The 27,230-nt window shown below is 42.6% G+C and overlaps 1 protein-coding gene across 4 annotated transcripts in view; it reads right to left on the reverse strand.

Annotated features, from left to right (window-relative positions):
• The window catches only part of EBF1 (EBF transcription factor 1), a 519,113-nt gene that overhangs the window by 214,377 nt on the left and 277,506 nt on the right, over positions 1 to 27,230 (reverse strand). For all 4 annotated transcript variants that reach the window (XM_084839270.1, XM_084839269.1, XM_084839268.1 and 1 more), the window contains exon 7: positions 1,092 to 1,173. In XM_084839270.1, the coding sequence (XP_084695396.1) occupies positions 1,092 to 1,173 (82 nt within the window). The remainder of the gene's footprint in view (positions 1 to 1,091; positions 1,174 to 27,230) is intronic.

A 27,230-nucleotide genomic window follows, 5' to 3' on the forward strand; every position in this document is an offset into this window, starting at 1 on the left:
TCTACTCAGTGCAGTCTGGGTCATTTGCAAGCAATGGATGAAATACCACATTGCATGAATGGAAGGGAGCTTGTCTCTTTCCCTTCTCCCCCCGGTCCCCCAAGCTCAATTCAAGGTGCTGTTTCCAATTCAAGGTGCTGGTTTTAACCTAGGCTATAAAGCCTTACATGGCTTGGGACCACAATACCTGATGGAGTGCCTCTCCCGACACGAACCTACCCGTACACTACGCTCAACTTCTAAGGCCCTGCTTTGGAGACCCTTGACTCTCCAAAGGGTCAAAGTAACCTACAGAACATTGTGAAATGTGGGATCTTGCACTGGTCCCAGAAGTTTCCCTATTTGACCTGTAGTTCACCACCCATATATAGCTCAATAAATCTTATATTTTTGCAGTCTCCATGGGACAGAAAAGAAGAAGGGTTGTCAAGCACCCAGTGGATTGTGTTCAGACTGGTAAGTCACAAGTTGTGTAGGCCTGAAATAAGTAATAAACAAAATAAAATTATCCTTAAAAAATTAGGAAACAGAAAGCACTGTTTCCAGCTTATGAATTAAAGTTTGCTGAGGACTTTAATGTCTATGTCCCTTCAGGGCAGTCCCATAATCTAGCATTTGGCTCCAAAGTGTCTAGCTACTCTCGTACCACCACTTGTAAGAAGTATTTTTAATGACAATTTTCTGATCCTTTATTGTATTAATTCCCAGGCTGTCAACCCCTTGTGAAATTGCTCTGAAGTCTTTTTTGGGGAAGGGATTTTAAAGCCCAAAGGCATATAATAATGGGATGTTCAGATTCAATTTTTAATACTGAATTTTTAATACTTCAGACTGAGGAACACAATGCAAGTCATTGCAATTTTTAGTATCCCCTAACATCTTCTTCACTGCTGTTGTTGTTCAACATTTGTCCATCAAAATGGGCCCAAAGTGACACAAAATATCAGATAAAAGCATCAAAACCCGATACAAAGTATAAGGACAAGATACCAAAATAAACAAATGCAAAATATTACTAACTTTGGCTGAAATTCTTCCAAACCCACATATTCAAAAGGAGATTAACCATAAGGGGAAGAAGTGACACTGACCTGAAATCTCCGCATGTCTCGAGGGTTTCCTGCATTTTTTAGGCAGTTCTGGTTACATTTAAGAAAAAATTTCAAGAAGAATCTGTTGGGAAAGAGATATTGTGTTTAGTATACCAACTGATCATAATTTTTTCAATATTTTTCTTGCTTATTCAGCAATTGATAATTATTTAAAATGCCCTGCCTACACATCCTGCATGGATAAAGACTGCTCTCACCCAGTTCTAATGCACCAGCGACCTAAGCCATAGAAATGTGTATAAATATTTATTTATTTCAGAAGATTTTAAAGCTGCCTTTTAGAGTAAACTCTCCCCAGGTGGTGTTCAGCAAAATTTAAAACATAAAACTTAATAAAAACAATGATAAAATCAAAGTAACCATTAAAACTAGATAGCACTATAATACAATTGCCACAGCAGAGTCGTAGCTCAACTATATTATTTACTTATTTATTTAAAACATTTGTATCCCACCCTATATCATTAAGATGTCAGGGCAGTGTACAGATAAAATCAATTTAAACAGTATAAAACAATAAATAATTTAAACAGCTAAAAGCATATTAAACCATTAAACAAGCTAATACCATTTTAAAAATCTGAAATAATAAAAGTTATAACAGTGTGCATCTTTAGGGAATTCAATTTTAACTTGGCACTGAAATGAAATAAACCAACGTCTGTGCCAATCAGGCCTCCAACTACAGGCCTAGGTAAACAGGTGAGTCCTTATGGCCTGCTTGGAGGCCTGTAATGATGGGGCCTGGCGGACATTAATTGGAACAGAGTTCCAGAAGCAGGAGTCTACTACCGAGAAGGCCCTGTCCCTTGTGCCCACCAATCTAACTGCTCTTAAAGGGGGCAGACAATGAGATGCTAGTCTCAGAGTGTGGGCAGGTTGGTATGAGTGAAGGTAGTCTTTCAAATAACCTGGACCCAAACCATCTGGGGCTTGAAAGGCTAACACCAACATATGAAGCAGTACTGCTGAGATCAATGAGTTTAGTAATGTTATTAAACATGCCATATGACAAAGGTAGAGGAGATGCATGGGGTCCATGGGGCTAGCAGTCATAACTAGCTTGAATCAGTCCGTCCCACGACATGTAAGCTTTACCCTTGCCCATCTTGGCTAACAGGATCTAGCAGGGGTGGATTGGCTGGGTGGGTCTAGAGAGTGGTAAATGCTTTGCTCTGTCGGGGAGTGATTCCTGCTAGGGATGTGCAAACTCACCCCCTGCCCCTGCTCTCCGGTCCCCGGACTGTGCTCAAGCCCCTCCCACTCTTGGCAAGCAGCCTGCACTCACCCCAGCGGCCTTATTGAGCTCCGTGGTCACCATTTCTAAAAAAATAAAATGGCGATCACAAAAATGTGCATGTTTTTGTACATGTGAAAATGCATGTTTTTGGAAATGCACATATTCTCATGTGTGAAATGCGCATTTTGCGAAGGCACACAGTGTGTGCGAAAATGTGCATTTTTCATAAAATATGCATTTTGCGCACACGCAAATATGTGCACACATGAATATACGCATTCACAAAATGCGCATTTTCATGTGTGCACAGCTTTGCACATTTTTGCGATCGCCATTTTATTTCTCAGAAAATGGCAACCACGAAGCTCAACAAGGCTGCCAGGGTGAGTGCAGGCCATTCACCGAGCATGGGCAGGGGGTGAGCAGGGGCAGGGGCTCAATGAGCGGGGATTGAGGGTGAAGCTCCGCCAGATTCCTGGACTGAATCATGCGCCCATGCCATCCCTAATTCTTGCTGCCTTGAAAGAGGCTGTAGTGTGTCCTCTCCTGAAGAGGCCCTCCCTGGACCCAGAGGTGTGTGAGAACTATCACCCCATCACTAATATCCCCTTTTGGGGCAAGGTGCTTGAGTGTATGGTGGCTGGGTAGCTTCAGACATTCTCGGAGGAAACTGATTATCTGGACCCATTTCAGTCTGGTTTCAGGCCAGGGTATGGCACTGAAACAGCCTTGGCTGCTCTGACTGATTACCTACTCCGGGTGAAAGACAGAGGGAGCGCTACCCTGTTGATCTTCCTGGATCTCTCAGCAGCCTTTGACACCATTGATCATGGTTTCTTGCTGGATTGGCTATGCAGGATAGGAGTTGAGGGCACTGTGCTACAGTGGGTCCGCTCCTACCTGCAGGGCTGATTCCAGAGAGTGGTATTGGGAGATTCCTGTTCTACTCCATGGCTATTAAGCTGTGGGGTGCCACAGGGTTCTATTCTATCCCCCATGCTGTTCAACATCTATATGAAGCCACTGGGTGAGGTCATTAGGAGTTTGGGGTGGGGTGTCACCAGTACGCTGATGATGCTCAGCTCTACTTCTCCTTGTCATCGGAGTCAGCTGAGGCAAACCGAAGCTAAATCCTGACAAGATGGAAGCTCTGTGGATTGATGGTTCCTGAGTCTGGGAATTGGGTAAGCGACCTATCCTGGATGGGGTTGCACTCCCCCTGAAGGAGCAGGTGTGTAGCTTGGGAGTACTCCCAGATCCATCCCTGTCACTGGAGCCTCAGGTGGACTCCGTGGCGCGAAGTACTTGAGGCCAGCTTCAGCTGATCCACCAGCTGCGGCCTTTCCTGGACAGGAATAACCTAGCCACAGCAAGTACATGCACTGGTAATTTCCTGATTCGACGACTGAAATGCACTTTACGTGGGGCTGCCCCTGAAGACGACTTGGAAGTTGCAGCCAGTGCAAAATGCAGCAGCTAGACTGCTGACCGGAACACCTTATAAAAATCATATAACACCAGTTTTAAAGGAATTGCACTGGCTGCCAATACGCTTCCGTCAGAATTCAAGAATTTGGTGATGACATTTAAAGCCCTAAATGGCTTAGGACCTCGATATTTGAGGGAGCGCCTCTCCCTATATATACCACCCGAGGACTGAGATCTGTTGGAGGGGCCCTCCTCTGCATCCCACCAGTGTGTCTCACAGACATACACTATGGTGGGACGTGGGAGAGGGCTTTTTCTGCTGTGGCACCCCGGTTGTGGAATGCCCTCCCCTTGGTGGTCTGATTGGCATAGACACTGGTCTCATTTTGGCGCCAAGTAAAAACATGGCTTTTTACCAAAGCCTTTGAGGGCTAAAATGCATTACCTAAAGTAGCACACAGTTTTAATTATTTTATTGTTTTAGATTTTAATTGGTATTAACGTGTTTAATGGTTCAATGTTTTTAGCTATTTAACTTATTTATTGTTTTATACTGCTTAAATTGATTTTATCTGTACGCTGCCCCGAGATCTTAATGATGTAGGGTGGGATACAAATGTTTTAAATAAATAACATCAATAAAATAAAGAATTCTGGAACTGTTAATTTCATGTTGTAGATTTTCCAACAGCTTGAAATAGTTGTGCATTTTCTTTGACAAACTGGTATATTTCTCACTGTCACATAACGACTCTGGTTTCCACATACTATAATGTACAAAATTCCAAAATATGTTTATAAATTAGCGACATTATTGGATGCAATTCTATATAGGACTAAGACATGGAGGGAGCAATCTAATGTGGATAGATGGACGCCTCCGAACTCGGAGGTGACCGCCTATCCAATGTATGGCAGGAGGAACATGGAGAGGATCGTCTCCTCCGTGCTCTAGCCATCCTGCATTTGCGGCTAGACGGCCGATTTCAGCCATCTGACGTCAGCTGTGGAACATCAGAGTGTGGGGTGGGGAGGCCAGACGACACATAGGAAGTGTCATACTGGCACTTACAAACTCCCCGACCCGACCCCGGGAACACCCCCTTTCCCCTTGCTCCATGCTGCTGTTACGAGCACAGAGCCCAGGGACAATCCACGCCACCTACAAATTGGGGGGAAAGGGGGTGGGGAGGCAGTTCTCCAGGAACCAACCAATCCTATGGACATCTAGCCACTGTCTAGTGGCCATAGGATTGTGCCCTAAACTATACATTCATTCATTCATTCATTCATTCATTTTATTGTTACATTTATATCCTGCTTTTTCCTCCAAAGAGTCCAAGGCAGTTTACACAATCCTCCTTCTCCTCTCCATTAATCCTCACAACAACCCTGTGAGGTAGGCTAGGCTGAGAGTCAGTGACTGGCCCAAAGTGACCCTGTGAGCTTCATGGCTGAGCGGGGACTAGAACTCAGATCTCCCCAGTAGGGATGCTGGAGAAATTCAAGACAGACTAAAATGAGCTTGGATTTCTAAGAATCTAACCTGCAGAATTTGCTGCAGAGCGACCCCCTCAAGCCGCACAGAGACCATGGATTTTCAATTTTTTTTTGGTTACTTTCCTGAAATTTATGCATATTTATTGGTAGGAAAATATGCAAGTTTCTGCTGAGGAAAAGTTGAATGGGATGGGGACAATATGCTAAATGTTACGTACTAAGGTAAATTATGTAAATTGTTTTGAAACCTCTTACATAATTATTTGCATATTTTTCCGCATGATGAAAAAAAAATAGCATCCGCCTGTGAGTGGACGACAGAAAAAAAGGCGCCTGACAATCTGCGAAACACAGACAGAGCGGGTTTTACACAGTCCTTCCATCCCTGCTCCCCAGTCCAACATTCTAACTACTACACCACACTGGCTCGCAAGGTGAGTTTGAAGCTTCGTTCTCTCAATCTCCCTGTCACCCTGCAACTTTTGTTCCTGTTGCAGACCATTGCTGCTGCCATGTTAATGCATATTCATAAATATAAAAACGGCCACTTTATAGGTTTTTCCCCCAACTGTATTATCCTTATACTACCTTTGAAAAGCATGAGGAGCATGAAGACAAACATGTCGGTGGCTGGCAATAACGGTGGCAGATGTTAGGCTTCAACTCTTGTACTCTAAATCCTAAACCCCCAGACCAGAAAACCAGTAAAAATAAACAAAAAATATTAATTCCTGCCCTAATACTAAATTAAGTGAGCTAGTATTCCGTCAGCCTAACAGACGTGGTGGACTCCAGTCTAAATCAGGGTGCATGGAGCTGCAAAGGCTGAAGGTACATAAGCTCTTTCAAGAGCTGAAACCCCACCAATCAGCTGTTGGTTAGGCAGGAAGGGGAAGCAGAGCAAGGAAGACAAACCAACCTCCCCATGCCAGACAGATGATCCAAAGGATTTCAGCAATGTGTAAATGGCTATGGATAAGCACAACACAGCCTTACTGTTGGATCAGGAAGGAAAATTGATGGGTTGGAATTGTATATGGTATGACACAGAATATAAGCAATTATACTACAGTGGCTTTAAATTGATAGGTCATGACCCCAAAACTGGGGTCAGTGTCATCAACACCATTTTCTCTTTTTGCTGCTGTTGATAAGGGGTTCTATCCAGCATCACATAGCAGACTTCTACTCATACAATGGGCCTTCCCTTTCCTCTCCGCCCCCTGCCTGCATCCCCCATGCCCCCTCCAAATCTGCTCCAGAGGTTCTCGCAATCCTCCAGAGAAGATTTAGGGGTCTGCAGGGGGAAGGGAGATTTGTTTCACCAGCATGTGTCCGTTCTGCTGGTAGAGGGACATAGTTGGATACAACCCAAGGTTTTTTTAAGAGAGCAAGGAAGATGGCCCAACATTTTTTAAAGTGGATCCCATGTTGTAGGGTGGACTTAAAGGTAGGTCCCAGATCTGAAAAAGTGTAAGAAAACTTACCTATTAATTAGTTAAAACAAATCAGCATGCCACAGATGCAAATAAATAAAACAAGTATTAAAGAAATTCTGGAAAAAAACAGCACTGAATAGACACACAACCGTCTTGGCCAAACAAAAGCATAAAAATGCCAGGTTGTTACATGTATTTTCTTTTAAGAAATGTGCCAGCAAGTGCAGGTTTTCTTTTAATTAGAGCTGTCACTGTATTAAAAGGTTGCAGTCAATTAGTTCTGTTGCTTTTAACTGATTAATCAATCAACTCGCTACTTAAAAGAAATATTACAGTACTGTACCACAATATAGTTTGCATTCTAAGGGGTCATTACAGAATAGGGATGTGCAAATCAGCAAAACCTGAGCTTATCAAGGTTCTCCTCATTCCACCTTGAAGCTCATTCTAACTCATGTCTGTATCAGATTGCAAGTGTTGTTTTTTCTTCTCACACGAAAATATGTGTGTACTTTTAATGGGTATTTTCCCAAACATATGCATCAATTGTGTGCATTTTTGAAATGTACACATTTTCTCCCATTGGTGAAAGCATATTTGTGCATATTTTTCAAATGTACGCACTTTTTCATGTGTATTCTTCAAATGTACACTTTGTCTCCCATTGATTAAGCATGTTTGGGTGCATTTTACAAATGTACAGATTTTTCCATGTGCATTTTTCAAACACATCTTGTTCTGCAGATTTCATTGCAAACTTGAAAATGTATGAACTCTGACCACAGATTGCATTTGGGTCTGAGTTCAGTTCAAGGAAGAGCAAACTGGGTAAATTCTGATCAAAAACAAACTGAAATGACTATCTCATGCATCCCTATCAATGAATAACAGAAATATTATGAACTATTTTGAAAATAATTTTACACACACTAGAGGAGAAAACAGACCTACACAGTATTGTTTACAAAGCTTTGCACACAGGACACCACTTTCAACATTCTAAATAAAGATGACTTAAATTTAATCTGTAATTAATTCTTATAAAATAATGGATTATGTCGTATAAATTGATTTTTTGTGTCTGGGGAGGGGGAACATGGCCAGTAAGAACTTAGTGAGCTATATGCACAAACACTCAGGTGCAATCACAAACAAACAGGCAACTGAATCAGATTTATTACGAAAGGTTAGGTGGTAATTAATGTGTATTTAAGCAAAGTAGGTGCGCCCATTAAAAGAAAAGAACGATAGAGAGACGCTGAGATTTAACTTTGTTCGTGGAAGTTGCAAAATGCGTCAATGCAGAATATTTCTATGTTCCTGACTATGCACAAAATAGTGAAGTATTTCCATGACCCTGACATATTTCTTCAAGAAGAGAGGCTGTATTTACAAGTCAAAGAGATAAAACTTGCAGAAAATGTTTCCCTCAGTGTTTTGCATCAGTGGACCATAAAAACCAAAGCACAAGGAACAGTTGGCCATAGATTCTAGGCTTCTTCCTTAAAAGTCAAAAATTATCAACTTTTTTTTTTTTTAATAAACCCCGGACTGGTCTTGACTAAAGCTCGACCATATAAATTAAATTCCAGCATAACCAGGGAAAATCATTACATATTTAGGATAACTGTTGAATCAACATGTACAGGCCAATTTACATTGGGCACAATCCATCAGGAACTTCTTGTGCACAAGAAATAAATGCCACTGAAATAAATAGGAACTGTGTAAGAATATGTCTGTAGCTCTCACAAAGCTTCCATTCATAAAAATGTAGATTGATTGATTGTGAAGATATTTCTTGTTGGTTTTATCTCATCCCAATGTTAAAGAGGCAACAGGAGCATTAATTATTTATGTAAACCTTGGGGGGGAAATCAGCTATTTTGCTAAACTAAATCTTTATTTGAATATTGTCCATCTTGTGGAGAAGGAGGAAAAGGGTAGATCACTGAAAAATTTAAAACTAATAACAAAACTATTATTACTTCAGTCTAATTTTCTTTAAGGATCTCCATCTCCTCCCTTTCCCATACATCAAACATCGGCAAACTCATCTGTAATATATCTACTAAGATTCGTATAAAAGTTTGTGGTTGGCAATAAGGTCAAAAGATTTTATATGTAGGTAATGACCCTAATCCAACTGACATTATTTATTACTAAATCCCATACAAAGCAATAGAACTTAAGCTAGTCTTAACAAACTTTGTTCTACAGGCTTCAACAGGACAGTCACCATCGACTTTAGCTAGATGGGGCAGTGTTTTTAACAGAGATGAGGAGTGTTCAAGAAGGGGATCTCAAAATACAACTGCCAAAAAGGACACCCTTTCAAACTGGGGCTCACACACCACTTCTGATACCCTTTGATGCCTGCGACCCCCCTCGCATGATGGAGAGTTCCCATTCGACCAGGAGAACTCCTGCAGGGCCCCTCCTTGCTGCAAATGATCCTCCACACACCTGAGATTGGAAAGGTTTCATGAAGTTTCTCCTTGGTTACGCAGAGGGCTGCATGTAGCCTGAAATCATGGCAAGCCCCATCATTCCTGGCTGCAGACGACACCCCACACAGCTGAGAAGAGACTCCAGGGCCTTTTCCTGTTGAGACAGGAACCCCTTGGTGCCTCTTATCCCCTCCCAATTTCCCACAGTCAGGGTGATTTTATCTTGGAGAAGGGGGTATCAAGGAAGAGGGAGTGGCAGCTAAACTGGATTTTCAAGTTTTCCAGATGGACCTTAAAAAAAAAATCTTCAAGACTATATGAGTTTTTAACTGGATTACTCAAAAAGCCTTATTCATTTTCTGGGTGAACAAGAGGGGCAAGCAACACCATTGATTTTTAAGCTCAGCCTCATCCTAGATGATGAGCTATTTTTTATATTTACAAATTACATTAACATATGCAAACAAGCAATGGATCTTTTCCTGAGAGACGCTGAAACTATATAGATTTTTAAGCACTGACAAAAAAAAAAAAAAGATGGGGTGGTGTGAAAAAAAAAGTTTGTTATACAGAATCCAAGTCAATCCTGACATACGATAGCTTGGAGTTGGCACCACATGCTCCATGCCACTAGAAATGAGACCTTTTAGGGGTCTTCTTATTTACTGGAATAGTAACGTCAATAGTATTTATTAAGAACTTAAATGGAACTCGCCTTTTTTAAAAAGGCCCTGCCCTCAAGCTTACATCTTTAATGTAATTAATATACCAGGCAATGCTAAGGAAATGAGTTCAAACTACACTGGTCACCTTTGCATTCAAGAAAGTAAGATATATAAATGTGTCTACCAATGTGTGTAGCATATGGATGCACTCCCACACCCACAACTTTAAAGGTTGTTTTGTTGCCTATTAAAAACCTACATGTTTAACCAGGCATTTGCTTATTTTGAATACTTTGCTTGGTAGTTTTTATTATTTTATTGTGGCTTTTAAAAATTGCTGTTCTTATTAATTCTTTACATCACCCTGTGATTTTGTAATGAAGGGCAGTATATAAATATTTGAGAGACAGAGAGAGAGACGCGCACGCGTGCACACGCACGCACACGCACAAAGCAGCCCTAGCACAGCTGAATAGAGGCCTGGAAGGGCTTTGTTTGTTTACACTTAAGAGAGGCACAAGTTACTGTGTTGTCCTATCAAGTAGAGCCTGACACCCAATAGCTGTAAGCTGGCACTAGTTGGTGTCTGTGTGCATGTGTGTGTGTGTGTGTGCGCGCGCAAGGGGGAGGGGAGCTTTCGAAGTCCCTAATGGCCAGCTGTGACAGCTTGAATCTGAATGTGTAGAAAGAACTGTCAGCACAAATCCTGGCATCTAAAATCCAGACAACTGCTTGCCACCAAGAGGTGGTTTGTACTTGTGCCAAAATGGATTTTGAGAGACAAGCAAATAGGACATTAATTCTACCAAAGAAAAATGACATGTGGGCGAGGGGGGAGGAAGTTCAAGATCTTACATTTTGAGGATGAGCACTTGATGGCTCTCCTGTCAACAGTTCATCATTTAGCTCGCCAGCTATGAAGGGCATGGACATTAGATCCCTCTTGCCCTAAGCTGGCCCTGTGGTGTGGAATGCTGGCAGAATCCTGAGATCACTGCCCTGCCTGCTCAGATGAAACGCCCGACCATCTGTTGGGAGGCAAAGATTTCCCTGTCAACTGATGCCTGCTCAGAGCCTTCAACAGGCCCTTATGTGGCAAAGTCTCTCAGAAGCCCTTATTCTTTGGGGGAAAGAATACTTTGCCCCAGAGGTTTGCTGGGGAATTCTTCAGAGTTTTCCAGAATGTAGGAGCCAAGCAGCTGACCACTTTGGCCTGCCCTTCCCTAAAGGAATAGATTACCAAGAAGGGGAGGTGCGGGAGATAGATGTAATAGTTAAAAATATCTTTGCTCAGGGGCAAGAGCGTGTTTTAAACAGCCTATGCAAATGTAGAAAGGATTTCTCATGCTCGCTCTATAACGCATTCATGAATGTCAGGGGCATGTGTGCGTGCTAATCGGCCAGGAAGGCTCTTTGCAAACTGGGAAAGCTCAAAGACACTTTCCTTTCACTTCAGAAAGTTCCAGCCTCCCCTCCCTTAAAAAAAAAAAAAAAAACTACTGGGAGTCAAAGCAGTAGAAAAGAGACATAAAACAGTGAAAAGCAGCATCTGCAACAAAGGTTTCAACGTACATGAAACAGGAATGGATTTGGAGATATCATAACAAATATGGATAGGAGGAGAGGAAGGGCTTGGTCATAGGATTTACTTTAATGGGTTATTTCCTATGGTGTGTATTTGTGTGTGTTCATGGTTAATCAAAAATAAGTAAACTTTGTGAGACATATCTAATGATGTCCTGTTCACGGAACGCTCTTTGATCCAGCAGAGCAGGTGTGGGTAACCTGTGGCCCTCCAGACATTTTGGTCTACAACTCCCATAAGTCCTAGCCAATATAACGAATGCTAAAGGATAATGGGAGTCCAAAACACCTACAGGGCCACAAGTTGCCCACACCTACAGCAGAGGCTCCTGTAAACAAGAGGGAGAAGGAGGTGATTAGCACATCTGCCCTTTTTGCTATAGCCCCCATGCCCCTTCCTCCACTGTTCTGTTCTCCCAAACCTCTGGAGCAGAATTGGGTGTACAGGGGCTGCAAACAGGAATAGTTGAAAATCACCTCCCCAGCCCAGTTTGTTCACCAAAGCCTTTTTGATTCTTCAGGATCAAAACGTCATAGCTAAATTTAATTTGGACCAAATATTTGGTGACACAAGTTCTTTGACTCCCTCTGTGAATGGAAGAACACCACTGGATACAACCCATCACTTGTGTGGAAAAATACTGGGATAACCACTAATAAAAAATCTGGTTGCGATGTTTGAGGAATTGGATCTGACCTGATATGCACCTCCCAAACTAATGTATGGATCAGAACTTATCCACTGGCTTTTCTAATTCCTGAATGTTTTTGACTCAAAAAATATGTTTTAAATGCATGTTTCCAGAGAAAATATGTTTAGATGTGTATTTTGAGAGCAAATGTATGAAGTATTGAAACGCTAGTTTTCATGTGGATTTTTTTTTTTAATACTTGCAGATTAATGGGGAAATCAGACAGAACACACTTATGGGTAAACACATAGGTGAGTGACATGGATGATAAATAGAAAAATTAGTCTGTCTTTAAATTCTAGTAGATACAGTATTTGGAAGGCTTAGGGAAGTTCACCCAGTTTTCATAAAGTTGGCCAAATGTTCTCTGTATTTTTTTTTATATTAACGTTTTTGAATTTTACATAACAGCAAAGCTGTCAATACTACGAAGTCAAGGAAATGTAATGGTTTTATCTCTTTTTTATGAAGCCCTTCTTACCTGATTCCCTTCCACAATCATCATTCCCCAATGAATCAGTTTTAAAGGGATGAGAAGAGTTCTAACATAAATTTAAAAATTAACGTAAATTTGAACATTAATAAAATTAGGGGAAATTGGTTGTTCAGTCACTCAGTCGTGTCCTACTCTTCGTGACCCCATGGACCATAGTACGCCAGGCCTTCCTGTCCTGCGCTCTCTCCTGGAGTGTGCTCAAGTCCATATTCATTGACTCGGTGATGCTATCTAGCCATCTCATCCTCTGCCGTCCCCTTCTCCTTTTGCCTTCAATCTTTCCCAGCATCAGGGTCTTCTCCAGTGACTTTTCTCTTCGCATTAGGTGGCCAAAATATTTGAGCTTCAGCTTCAGTATCTGTCCTTCCAATGAGCACTCAGGGTTGATTTCCTTTAGGATGGACTGATTTGACCTCCTTGCAGTCCACGGGACTCCAGCACCACAGTTCGAAAGCATCGATTCTTCAGCGCTCACCTTCCTTATAGTCCAGCTTTCACAGCCGTACATTACTACTGGGAAAACCATAGCTTTGATTATACAAGCAAGGTGATGTCTCTGCTTCTTACTATGCTGTCTAGGTTTGCCATAGCTTTCCTCCCAAGGAGCAAGCGTCTTTTAATTTCATGGCTACAGTCACCGTCTGCGGTGACCTTAGAACCCAAGAAAGTAAAATCTGTCACTGCTTCCATATCTTCCCCTTCTATATGCCAGGAAGTGATGGGGCCAGATGCCATGATCGCAGTTTTTTTAATGTTGAGTTTCAAACCAGCTTTTGCACTCTCCTCTTTCACCCTCAACAAGAGGCTCTTTAGATCCTCTTCGCTTTCTGCCATTCGGGTGGTATCGTCTGCGTATCTGAGGTTGTTCATAATTCTCTCGGCAATCTTAATTCCAACCTGTGATTCATCCAACCCGGAGTTTCTCATGATGTACTCTGCATATAAATTAAATAAGCAGGGCGACAATATACAGCCTTATCGTACTCCTTTCCCAATTTTGAACCCATCGGTTGTTCCATGTCCGGTTCTTACTGTTGCTTCTTGACTCTCATACAGGTTTCTCAGGAGACAGGTAAGGTGGTCTGGTACTCCATCTCTTTCAGAATTTGCCACAGTTTGTTGTGATCCACACAATCAAAGGCTTTAGTGTAGTCAATGAAGCAGAAATAGACGTTTTTCTGGAATTCCCTTGCTTTCTCCATGATCCAGCGAATGTTGGCGATTTGATCTCTAGTTCCTCTGCCTCTTCGAAACCCAGCTTGTACTTCTGGTAGTTCTCGTTTCACATATTGCTGAAGCCTAGCTTGTAGGATTTTGAGCATCACCTTGCTGGCATGTGAAATGAGTGCAATTGTATGGTAGTTTGAACACTCTTTGGCATTGCCCTTCTTTGGAATTGAAGTGTAAACTGACCGTTTCCAGTCTTGTGGCCATTGTTGAGTGTTCCAAATTTGTTGGCATATTGAGGGCAGCACTTTAACAGCATCATCTTTTAGGATCTTAAATAGCTCAGCTGGAATACTGTCATCTCCGCTAGCTTTGTTGTTAGTAATGCTTCCTAAGGCCCACTTGACTTCACTCTCGAGGATGTCCGGCTCAAGTTCAGTGACCGCACTATCATGGCTATCAGGGACATTCAGATCTTTCCTGTATAGTTCTTCTGTGTATTCTTGCCACCTCTTCTTAATCTCATCTGCTTCTGTTAGGTCCCTGCCTTCTTTGTCCTTTATCATGCCCGTCTTTGCACAAAACGTTCCCTTGAGATCTCCGATTTTCTTGACGAGATCTCTAGTCTTTCCCATTCTATTGTTTTCTTCAATTTCTTTGCATTGTTCATTTAAGAAGGCCTTCTTGTCTCTCCTTGCTATTCTCTGGAACTCTGCATTCAGTTGGGTATATCTTCCCCTTTCTCCCTTGCTTTTCGCTTCCCTTCTTTCCTCAGCTCCTTGTAAAGCTGCATCAGACAGCCACTTGGCTTTCTTGCATTTCTTTTTCTTTGGGATGGATTGAGTTGCTGCCTCCTGAACAATGTTATGGACCTCCGTCCATAGTTCCTCAGGTACTGTGTCTATCAGGTCTAATCCCTTAAATCTGTTCGTCACATCCACTGTATATTCATAAGGGATATGATTTAGGTCACACCTGAATGGTTTAGTGGTTTTCCCTACATTCTTCAATTTAAGCCAGAATTTTGCAACAAGAAGCTCATGATCTGAGCCACAGTCAGCTCCAGGTCTTGTTTTGACTGACTGTATAGAGCTTCTCCATCTTTGGCTGCAAAGTACATAATCAATCTGATTTCGATATTGACCATCTGGTGGTGTCCATGTGTAGAGTCGCCTCTTGTGCTGTTGGAAAAGAGTGTTTGCTATGATCAGCGTGTTCTCTTGGCAAAACTCTATTAGCCTTTGTCCTGCTTCATTTTGTACACCAAGGCCATGCTTGCCTGTTATCCCGGTGATTTCTTGACTTCCTATTTTAGCGTTCCAATCCCCTATGATGAAGAGGACATCTTTTTTTGGTGTTAGTTCTAGAAGGTGTTGTAGGTCTTCATAGAACTGATCAACCTCAGCTTCTTCAGCATCAGTGGTTGGGGTATAGACTTGAATTACTGTGATGTTGAATGGTTTGCCTTGGATTCGTACTGAGATCATTCTATCGTTTTTGAGACTGTACCCCAGTACTGCTTTTCCCACCCTTTTGTTGACTATGAGTGCTACTCCATTTCTTCTAAGGGATTCTTGCCCACAGTAGTAGACATAATGGTCACCTGAATTAAATTCGCGTATGCTTGTCCATTTTAGCTCGCAGATTCTCAAGATGTTGATGTTCAATCTTGCCATCTCATGTTTGACCACCTCCAGCTTACCTTGATTCATTGATCTGACATTCCAGGTTCCTAAACAATATTGTTCTTTACGGCATCGGATTTTCTTTTCACCACCAGACACATCCACAGCTGAGTGTCCTTTCAGCTTTGGCCCTGCCGCTTCACTCTTTCTGGCGCTACTTGGAAATTCCCTCTGCTCTTCCCCAGTAGTATACTGGACACCTTCCAACCTGAGGGGCTCACCTTCCGGCGTCATATCTTTTAGCCTTGTGATACGTTCCATGGGGTTTTCTTGACAAGAATACTGGAATCGCTTGCCATTTCCTTCTCCAGTGGACCACATTTTGCCAGAACTCTCTGCCATGACCTGTCCGTCTTGGGTGGCCCTGCACGGCATAGGTTATGGCTTCACTGAGTTATGCAAGCCCCTTCGCCACAACAAGGCAGTGATCCATGAAGGGGTTAGGGGAAATAGGGAGGGCAAAAGCGTACGGGTTAGATTCCAGTAGATTTATGTTCAATTAGAGAACAACAGACAGCCAAATTGCATCAGGTTTATATATATATAAACATATATATATATATACATACATATATGTATGTGTATATATGTATATGTGTGTGTGTGTATATATATATATACACATACACACATATATACATACATACATACATACATACACACACACACACACATATACATATATACATATACATATATATATATATATATATATATATATATATATATCCCTCTTGAATGGACAAGTCTAGGTGTAGAAAATGGCACAATATGACTTCCAGAACTGTAAAAAAGCACACTTTGCTGTAAGTGACAATAAGGGGGATGTATCTCAAACTAGTAGTAAGCCCATTGAACATAGTGGGGCCTGAGTAAACCTATAGAGGATTGTACAGTAAATGAGAATTCTGGCTTTAATGATAAAACTAAATCTAAAGAAACTCCAAATACCACCCACTTACCTCTGGGCTACAAGCAACCTGGTTTCAAAAGGCAGTGCTACTGGTGGCCAAGAGGCTGGTTTTACAAAAATGGAAAGCTTGACTGGGACCAGATATCGATCAATGGTCTCATGACCTCTTGACCCTTGCAGTTAATGAGAATGTGGCCTAATGAAAAATAAGAACTGGGATAAGTTTGAAGATATTTGGCAGGTCCTCTTTGACCTCTTGGGTATTGAGAAGGTCTGTGGGGCCTCTTCTTACCTGGTGCAGCTGATGGGAGAATCTCAGAAACTCTCCTACCCATTTTTCCTTCTCCTTCCTTTTCTTCGCTTGTTCTATTCTTCTCTCTTCCACTTCACTCTTCTTATTTCTTTGTTAATTTAGTTAAATTCATCTTATGTGCTTTGGGCATCCTGGCATTAGGGTTCTGGGAAGATGGGAGGCACTTAAGAGGGGCCTATAGTCTTATGAGAAAGGGTTGAGGGAAGGGATTACATTTAATATGGGCCAAATGTTTGGGAACACAAGTTCTTTTATTATACTGTTACATTTGCAATAAAAATGTGAACTAAAAAAAGACTAGATTAAGATTTCAAACAGAGTATTTCTGTATCGTATGCCTCTTTCTTTTTCAGTCTTTTGCAGTATAAATGCTGGAGATGTGATGAATCTGTTTATAAGTAGGGTACTCAGCATATTGTGTTCCTCCCATTTCTTTAATCATAATGCTATAATGTCAGCCACACACATCCAGGGGGTAAGTAACCACAGACACTGGTAATGTTGAAGAACAAACTCCTCAGGCAAAATAGTAATATGTACATAAATAAGCAATGGGAAGTGAATGAGAGTTGCCAGAAAACATGATGGACTGGGAGGAGCCATCCTTACTTTATGCCACTGTGAACCAGGGCTCAGACCAAGCAGCATCTGTTTTCAATGCCAGAGCTTGACCTTTGAACAGACGAAGGACTGCCTCCCATGTCTCTAAGCAAGTGCAAATTGTATTTCCTTCACTAAACAGAGTTGCCATGCCTCAAGGATCAGAAGGACTCCTTCTCAGCCAGGAGGTGGTGTTTCAAATATATTGCACACTAAAAGCACTGGGGAGAAGAAACTGTGGCAATGAAACTTGGAAAAGCCTCTTTATCATATCCAGGGCCAGCCCTGCCAAAGAGCAACCTGCTTCAGGCAGCACCTTGATAGGCAATAGGGGAGGGCAGGAACTGGTGTCTGAAGTCAATTTTTAATGTGTTTGTCATAGTGGGTGGGGGCACCATTTGGTTCTTCTTCAGGCAGCAAAATGTATTGGGTAGGCATGCTCAAATCTGGAAAGGCTTTTCATCCCAGCAGTGTAATTAATTTCATCATGATCAGCCTCTCCTGAAAGTGTGGCATTGGTCCAAGCATGTGTGGGACACTGGGAATTCAGAGCCAAGGAAGAGCCCTAGTCTCCTCCAGTTAGGGCCACTGATCATATCACAGTCTCATCATTAGAACCTGATAAAAGAACTTGAAGGGGCTCAACAATAAAGCAAGAAGATTTCCTTTGCCACTGCCACAATATCTATGATATGGAGGAGGGGTAAAAGTTGGAAAGGCAAAACCTACATTCCTGCTACTGAAGAAAAGCACATTTGTTACTAATACATTGGACAAACTGTTTGAGAACTGCTCATAAATGCAAAAATATGACAGTGGTAAAGCTGCCAGAGTCAGTGAAACCTGTGTTGTTTCTACAGAGCAAGTGTCAGCTGGAAACCTAAACCTGTCTGGAGTAAAATGAAATGTACAGGGCCACCTATTTGAAGTTTGATGAACGTTAGGGAAGAAAACAATCCTGGATTTGGAGGAATTTTCTCATGGAAGATTTGTGCCCTGCAACACTTGCACCTTACCACCACTCTCACCTTAAGGGACGTCTAACCCTTTAAGGCAAAAGGAAGGAGAGAGATGTGTGTGTATAGATGACAGATGTGTGCTGTGTTTTTAGGTTGGAACCTGCGTAGGGAGAAAATTTACATTCCAGCATGTCTTTAAGCAGTCAGGATGGGGGGCTTCAAATCACAGTAGTAATGGGTAGCAAGAAGTGGGAAGGAAAACAGGAGGGGATCTCAGGCAAATAAAGCATGCCATAAATGACCATCCTTTGAATCACTACTTGCTTTTCTCTAGGGTCCTCAGGAAATCAAGAATGCATGGGTGAGTATAAACTTTGTAGAAACAAACATCATTACCTTGCTACTAGTTCATCTAGTATGCCTAAGGCAGCCTTTCCCAAACTGATGCCCTCCAAATGTTTTGGACTACAATTCCCAGGATCCCTGACCATTGGCCATGCTGGCTAGGGCTGATAGGAGTTCAAGTCCAAAACATCTGGAGAGCACCAGGTTGGGGAAAGCTGGTCTAAGAGACCATAACTTTAAACACATACTTGCTTCTGGAAAAAGAAGTGATTGCTTTGTCACAGCTCTTCAGATTTTTTCAGATGAAAGCCATCCAATGCATCATTTTTCATGTAGACTGTTTGCCTGTTTTATGGCCATTGATCATTGGTTAAAGTAACTTGGAACAATGAGAGCCCCAGATTAAATGCTACCAGGTACTTGAGGAATACATTTCAAAACACTGAAATTTGAAATCTGGGATAAAAGCCATCTGTCATTCCCTTTTAAGTTAACTGCCAGTATTGCAAGTATTTTCCAGTGAACCATTATATCTACAAGCATGGGGTCATGTCATGCCTCTATTTACAAAAGATCAACAGAAGGATTATACAGATATTTATTACCATGAAGCTGTACATGAAAATTTACCCACATGCCCACAGCTAGCATGTGCATGTCTCTTAAAACAATAATCAGAGTTATCTACCCTTTGTGACCAGCTGACAATGGGAAAAAAATTTCAGAACAAAAGTTATACATCACAGTCCCTCAAACTGCTCATTGGCTTTAGCAAAAGCAGTTAAAGATCTCTGTCTTACATAGTCTGATTCTATGCATGCTTACTGATTTCAATGAAATTTGGGCCTGGTTCAGATGTAACAATGTCAGTAGGGATGTACGAAAGTGACTTACCTTTCGTGGATTATGTTGATGGTGGGGGGGGAGGCGTTCCGTCCCTCCCCCCGGAATCCTCGAACGGCTGGCTGTGCTCCGCGGCAGCTCCGCGGAGCAGCCGGCCAGGCCAGGCCAGGCCCGGCCAGGCCAGGCCCGGCCAGGCCAGGCCAGAGCCGCCCGCAGCCGGATTTCCGGCCACGGAGGGCTCTGGGTAAAAACAAAAAACAAGGCTACGTAGGCTAAAACGGTGAATGAAAAAGGGACGCAAATAGCGCCCGCTACGCTATTTACGTTCCCCCTGATTTTCGCCGTCATAGTCTACGTAAATATTTACATAGATTAAGATAGCCAAAAAGAAGGAACACAAATGGCGGCGGCCGTAGCCGCCGCCATTTGCGTACGCGTTTTGTTTTACGTAGCCTATCACGTCTTTTTTTCTCCCCACAAGCCTGGAAATGGTGGCGGTGGCAGCCGGTCGGAAGACCAGCCGCTGCTGCCACCTTTGCCGGAGCTGCCACCGGAGCCACCACCGCCCGGAAGATCCACCCCAGGTAAGTCTCGTCCCGGGGGGGATCCGCAGGGGGCGGGGGGGCAGGCCGTTCTGCCACAGATTTCGGGGGGCCGAATGCACTGGCATTCAGCCTCACCGAGATCCGTGGCGGAATTCTCTGACATCCCTAATGTCAGACCAATAAACTATGGTTACTGGCCCAAGAATGAGCTGTGTGCTCTCCCCTCCAAAAGCCACCTTCTACGTGGTTTGTTAAACTAGTTTCCCATTAGATCCAAACCAGGAAACTGGTTCAGTTCCTGCTTACTGATCAGGATGTGAAGCCAGGTTGGTGAACAGGGATTAAGCCAGTTTCCTGGTTTGGATATAACAGGAAACAGAAGTTTAAACAAGCCACAATCTCAATGCTGAAGCAAGGCACACAAGGAAAAGAGGGGAGGGGTGAATGTTCTCAGGCCGATAAACCATGGTTTATCAGCCCAACATTGTTAAGTCTGAACAAAGATACATCTGATTATTAGTCACAAGTAAGTGTGCATAGAATTGCAACCTTAGACCGTGACACTAAGCATATTTTCATGGAACTGAAAACTGCATTCCCCGCCCCTCCTCTCACTTCCACAGCTTATGTATTACTAATGAACTTCCCATTTCTCCTATGCAAGCCGATCAGTGTCACTGACATCTATGGAACAGAACTCAAGGAGGACTATTATTTTTTATGGGAGGAAGCAAAGAGGCTAACTCGTGCACACTTGCGCAAATCACCAATTTTAAAAAAAAATTACGACACCATTTGTGCAAATTTCAAGGTACCTCCCACGTGAAAATTTGCACAAATTATAATTTGCACAAATTATAATTTGCACAAATGGTGGAATCTGAAAAAAAATGTACAAAACATTTTCGGAATCAGAAAAAAAATCCACTACAGTCTGTCGCTGCTTACTAGAACAGAAATGCAGTAGAATCTCATTGTGCTTCAGCAGAACTGAATTCCCAGAGTCACACATCCCTAGTGGTAACCAATTGTGCAAAATGGGAATGGGGTAAGGCAAGGGATTAATGGGGCTAATTTGGGTTCAAGGGGATTCATGATCTGTAACGGAGGAGTCACTGACAGAAGGCAAAAGTCATGCATCTCATGAACTACCCTATTTGCTCAACCCTCCAGTCTGGTGGCATGGGTCGTCCTCTAACCTCTGCCTGCTCAGTCCTGTCTGACAGACTAAGCAAGTCAGAGGGTGCTAAGGTGGCCAGTGTGATATGGGTGGATGAGAACTCTGTAGTTCAGACTCTGAACTACATCTGTGGGTAGAGGAGAAAGACTCTATGTGCTTTGTGTACAACAGCCTACTGCCGTAGTCTGGTGTCTAGCATGCCATCTACAAGAGAGGAGGATATACTACACTGGAAGCTTGTTGAGTGGCTACTACTCCAATTTATTTGCAAGAAGGCTATTGAGACAAGGTGCTGGAAGGTGTGCGTTATGGTTGCTTAACAACTGGTATACACTCTAAACCTGTTGCTCAGACCAGCAAAATGATTCTGCAGGGATAAGCATGTGTACTCCTGGAAAGAGGACTATTGGCTAATGAATTAGGTTAATGAGCATTGCAGCGGCTGATTTGCCCACTTCAGCAGGTCAGCAGCAATTGTACTAGGAACCTGGCTCCCCAGTGTCTTCTTGCTGGCTAGCACTTAGGACATATGTCTCATTTGTCCAATAGGCAACTGGTCTTGGATAGAGGATGGGAGAGGTAAGAACGGGACAGATTATATTATTTTACAAATGTTCTAGTGAAGGTCACAACTGGCTTCAGTGGAAATAAACAATATTTATTTCAGAACTGCAAATAGTTGGAAAGAGCCCACCTAATCACCGAAGCAGAAGCTAGTCTTGCCAAGAGGCAGCCTTCAACTACTCAGAGCCTGTTTTACCAAAGTTTTCAAGTTGCTTTTCTATAGGCCTCCCTGTGCTCTCTGTGCACTGGAGCACAGCACATCAATTTTTAATCTTGCAGCCTCTCTTTAACTTCCTCAGCATCCTGCTTTCAAGAGTTACAACACTTCACAGAAATTCAGACCATTTCAGAAAATGTGCCAGGGTTATATCGTCATTCCCTGCTAAGCAGACAACATTCCCATAGAAATGCTTGGGTTTTTCAGAGGAAAAGAAAGAGGTTACACAACATGTTAATATTTTACACAAAGAAAGAACATTACAAAAGAAGACACAGAAATAATTCAGGGGTAAGAAGTATGCCTTGTTTTCCCCTAATTCAATCTTGCTTCCCACAGTCTGATTTTACAATGATTTTCTACTCAAGAGGTGACATTTTATTTCATGTGGCAGGCAGTGAGCTGGAATAGTAGAAAGGGCAGACATTTTTCTTCCCATTTGCAGTATCTATATGTTGGACTAGAAATTCTCTTAGGGCTCCTTCACACGGAGCTTTTATTCTGCAATTGAGATTGCGCCTTCACAGAACTTTGCGGGCTCTTTACATGACATCCTGCCGTGACCCACCAGGGCGTCTCCTGCACTAAATGCCCTTCGTTTCGTTTTTAAATAGATCGCAGATAATGACCTATCAAATTACCCCATTGTGTTCCACTTCAGTTTCCTCTGTGAAAAGAGTTAAAGCGGCAAGAAGAGGAGTGAGATCAATGAAAGACAATGGAAGACTCAGATACCGGGAGAAGGAGGGGGGAAGGGGTAGGGGGAAAGGAAGCACGTGAAAAAGGAAGTTGTGATCCTGCATTTAAAATGGGATCAGAAAGCCCCGTTTTAAATGCAGGATTTAAGGCTGGTATAGAGATGCCCTTCTGGCCCCATCACTTCCTGGCATATGGAAGGGGAAGAAATGGAAGCAGTGACAGATTTTATTTTCTTGGGCTCCAAGATCACCACAGACGGTGACTGTAGCCATGAAATTAAAAGACGCTTGCTCCTTGGGAGGAAAGCTATGGCAAACCTAGACAGCATAGTAAGAAGCAGAGACATCACCTTGCCGACAAAGGTCCGTCTAATCAAAGCTATGGTTTTCCCAGTAGTAATGTACGGCTGTGAGAGCTGGACTATAAGGAAGGCTGAGCGCCGAAGAATTGATGCCTTCGAACTGTGGTGCTGGAGAAGACTCTTACGAGTCCCCTGGACTGCAAGGAGGTCAAATTAGTCCATCCTAAAGGAAATCAACCCTGAGTGCTCATTGGAAGGACAGATACTGAAGCTGAAGCTCCAATATTTTGGCCACCTAATGCGAAGAGAAAACTCTCTGGAAAAGACCCTGATGCTGGGAAAGACTGAAGGCAAAAGGAGAAGGGAACGGCAGAGGATGAGATGGCTAGATAGCATCACTGATGCAATGAATATGGATTTGAGCACACTCCAGGAGAGAGCGGAGGACAGGAAGGCCTGGCGTGCTATGGTCCATGGGGTCATGAAGAGTTGGACACAACTGAATGACTGAACAACAACAAGAGATGCCCTTAGTCATGGAAGCCCACTGGAATGGCTTTTTGGGATGCACAGGCAGCTGTAGTAGGAAGGAGGGGAGCAGAAAAGCCCCATTACTGAGCAGAACTCGGCTTGTGGATTATTAGATCAAATAAAATATCATTACTTTTAATGTTGTCATGCATCCTCAGCCCTTAGAGATAGGGCAGGATAGAGCCATAAATAAATATTCTACAAAATATTGCTTGATGCCACACGTTTCCACAAATCATAGGAAGTTCTGAGGCAGGCTTTTACTGATCAGTTTCTTTGGGAAAAATGAATGTTGAAGACTTGTGTTGTGATGTACACACTGAGCAGATGGGAAGCAAGCACATACCCAAGGTATACCAAAACAAACAAACAAACAAACAAATCCTAGAGAAAGGTAGGAATGGTCAAAGCTGTCAGTTTCACTTTCTCCCACATTCGAATGTATTTTACTCTCAAGTTCTTTTTGTTCCAAATATGAAGACACTTGTGACCTAACTGAAACAAAATTCTCATTCATCTGTCGTGGCCAAATTCAATAGGCACAGCTATTCCCAGCATGGAAAGGATCATGTCGGACCTGCCTGTTGTATAGCTCCTAAGACGAGGAGCCTGTTGGAAAATAGAGTTGGCAATCCTCATTCAGCACTAATATGATTGAATGCACAGGGACTGTTAAGAGCTGTTGTACTCAAAGGAGATCGTTACCTTGTCGTGGTGCTGGAGCTTGAGCACCTCAATGATGTCATGAGCTAAACCGTGAAGGGACACCCAAGACGGGAAGGTCATGGCAGAGAGGTCAGACTAAATATGATCCCTGGGGAAGGAAACGGCAACCCACCCCAGTATTCTTGCCATGAAAACTAAATGGATCAGTACAACCAGAGATATATTGGTATACCACCGGAAGATGGGACTCCCAGGTCGGAAGATGGTCAAAAAGCTACTGGGGAGGAACAGAGGATAAGTTCAACTAGCCCCAGATGTGATGACGCAGCTAGTTCAAAGCCAAAAGGACGGCTAGCAGCCGATGGTGCTGGTGGTGAACGACAAATCCGATGTTCTAAAGATCAACACGCCATAGGAACCTGAAATGTAAGATCTATGAGCCAGGGCAAATTGGATGTGGTTATTGGGGAGATGTCAAGATTAAATATAGACGTTTTGGGTGTCAGTGAACTGAAATGGACTGGAATGGGCCACTTCACATCAAATGACCACCAGATCTACTACTGTGGACAAGAGAACCACAGAAAAAACGGAGTTAGCCTTCATAATTAATAATAAAGTGGCTAAAGCAGTGCTTGGATACAATCCAAAAAATGACAGAATGATCTCAATTAGAATTCAGGGTAAGCCATTTAACATCACAGTGATCCAAATATACGCCCCAACCACAGATGCTGAAGAAGCAGAAGTAGATCAGTTCTATGAGGATCTGCAGCACCTACTGGATAGTACGCCAAAAAGAGATGTTATTTTCATTACAGGAGACTGGAATGCTAAGGTGGGTAGTCAAACAACACTCAACACCTGGAATTACAGGCAAGCATGGTCTGGGAGAACAAAATGAAGCAGGACATAGGCTGATAGAATTTTGCCAAGACAACTCACTGTGCATAACAAACACTCTCTTCCAACAACCTAAGAGACGACTTTATACATGGACTTCACCAGACGGTCGACACCAAAATCAGATTGACTACATCCTTTGTAGCCAAAGGTGGCAGACATCTATGCAGTCAGTAAAAACAAGACCTGGAGCTGATTGTAGTTCAGATCACGAACTTCTTATTGCACAATTTAGAATAAGACTAAAGAGAATAGGGAGGATCCACAGATCAGTTAGATATGAGCTCACGAATATTCCTAATGAATATGCAGTGGGGGTGAAGAATAGATTTAAGGGACTAGATTTAGTAGATAGGGTCCCGGAAGAACTATGGACAGAAGTTCACAACATTGTTCAGGAGGCGGCAACAAAAAACATCCCAAAGAAAAAGAAAACCAAGAAGGCAAGATGGCTGTCTGCTGAGACACTGGAAGCAGCCCAAGAAAGAAGGAAAGCAAAAGGCAACAGCGATAGGGGAGATATGCCCAATTACATGCAAAATTCCAGAGGTTAGCCAGAAGAGATCAGGAATTATTTTAAAACAAGCAATGCGCAGAAGCGGAAGAAGATAATAGAATAGGAAGGACAAGAGACCTCTTCCAGAAAATTAGAAACATCGGAGGTAAATTCCAGGCAAAAATGGGTATGATCAAAAACAAAGATGGCAAGGACCTAACAGAAGCAGAAGAGATCAAGAAAAGGTGGCAAGAATATACGGAAGATCTGTATAGGAAGGATAATAATATCGGGGATAGATTTGATGGTGTGGTCAGTGAGCTAGAGCCAGACATCCTGAAGAGTGAGGTTGAATGAGCCTTATGAAGCATTGCTAATAACAAGGCAGCAGGGGATGACGGTATCCCAGCTGAACTGTTTAAAATCTTGCAAGATGATGATGCTGTCAAGGTGATGCATGCCATATGCCAGCAAATTTGGAAAACACAAGAATGGCCAAAAGATTGGAAAAAATCAACCTATATCCCCATACCAAAAAAGGGAAGCACCAAAGAATGTTCAAACTATCGAACAGTGGCACTTATTTCACATGCCAGTAAGGTAATGCTCAAGAACTTGCAAGGTAGACTCCAGCAATTCATGGAACGAGAATTGCCAGATGTACAAGCTGGGTTTAGAAAAGGCAGAGGAACTAGAGACCAAATTGCCAATATCCGCTGGATAATGGAGAAAGCCAGGGAGTTTCAGAAAAACATCTATTTCTGTTTTATTGACTATTCTAAAGCCTTTGACTGTGTGGATCATAACAAATTGTGGCAAGTTCTTGGTGGTATGGGGATACCAAGTCATCTTGTCTGCCTCCTGAGGAATCTGTATAACGACCAGGTGGCAACAATAAGAACAGACCACGGAACAACGGACGGGTTTATGATTGGGAAAGGAGTACGGCAGGGTTGTATACTCTCACTCTACCTATTCAACCTGTACGCAGAACACATCATGCGACATGCTGGGCTTGATGAAGCCAAGGCTGGAGTTAAAATTGCTGGAAGAAACATTAACAATCTCAGAAATGCAGATGATACCACTTTGATGATGGCTGAAAGCAAGGAGGAGCTGAGGAACCTCATGATGAAGGTGAAAGAAGAAAGTGCAAAAGCTGGGTTGCAGTTAAACCTCAGAAAAACCAAGATTGTGGCAACCAGCTTGATTGATAACTGGCAAACAGAGGGAGAAAATGTGGAGGAAGTGACAGACCTTGTCTTTCTAGGCACAAAGATTACTACAGACACTGACTGAAGCCAGGAAATCAGAAGACGTTTACTTCTTGGGAGGAGAGCAATGACAAATCTTGATAAAATAGTGAAGAGCAGAGACATCACACTGACAACAAAGGTCTGCATAGTTAACTTAAAGCAATGGTATTCCCCATAGTAACCTATGGCTGCGAGAGCTGGACCATAAGGAAGGCTGAGCAAAGGAAGATAGATGCTTTTGAACTGTGGTGCTGGAGGAAAATTCTGAGAGTGCCTTGGACTGCAAGAAGATCAAACCAGTCCATACTCCAGGAAATAAAGCCAGACTGTTCACTTGAGGGAATGATATTAAAGGCAAAACTGAAGTACTTTGGCCACATAATGAGAAGACAGGATACCCTGGACTAGAAGATGCTGATGCTAGGGAAAGTGGAAGGCAAA

Source organism: Heloderma suspectum, chromosome 2 (assembly GCF_057233095.1).
Source record: "Heloderma suspectum isolate Gila_16-S chromosome 2, 16-S_ref, whole genome shotgun sequence".
Taxonomy (NCBI): domain Eukaryota; kingdom Metazoa; phylum Chordata; class Lepidosauria; order Squamata; family Helodermatidae; genus Heloderma; species Heloderma suspectum.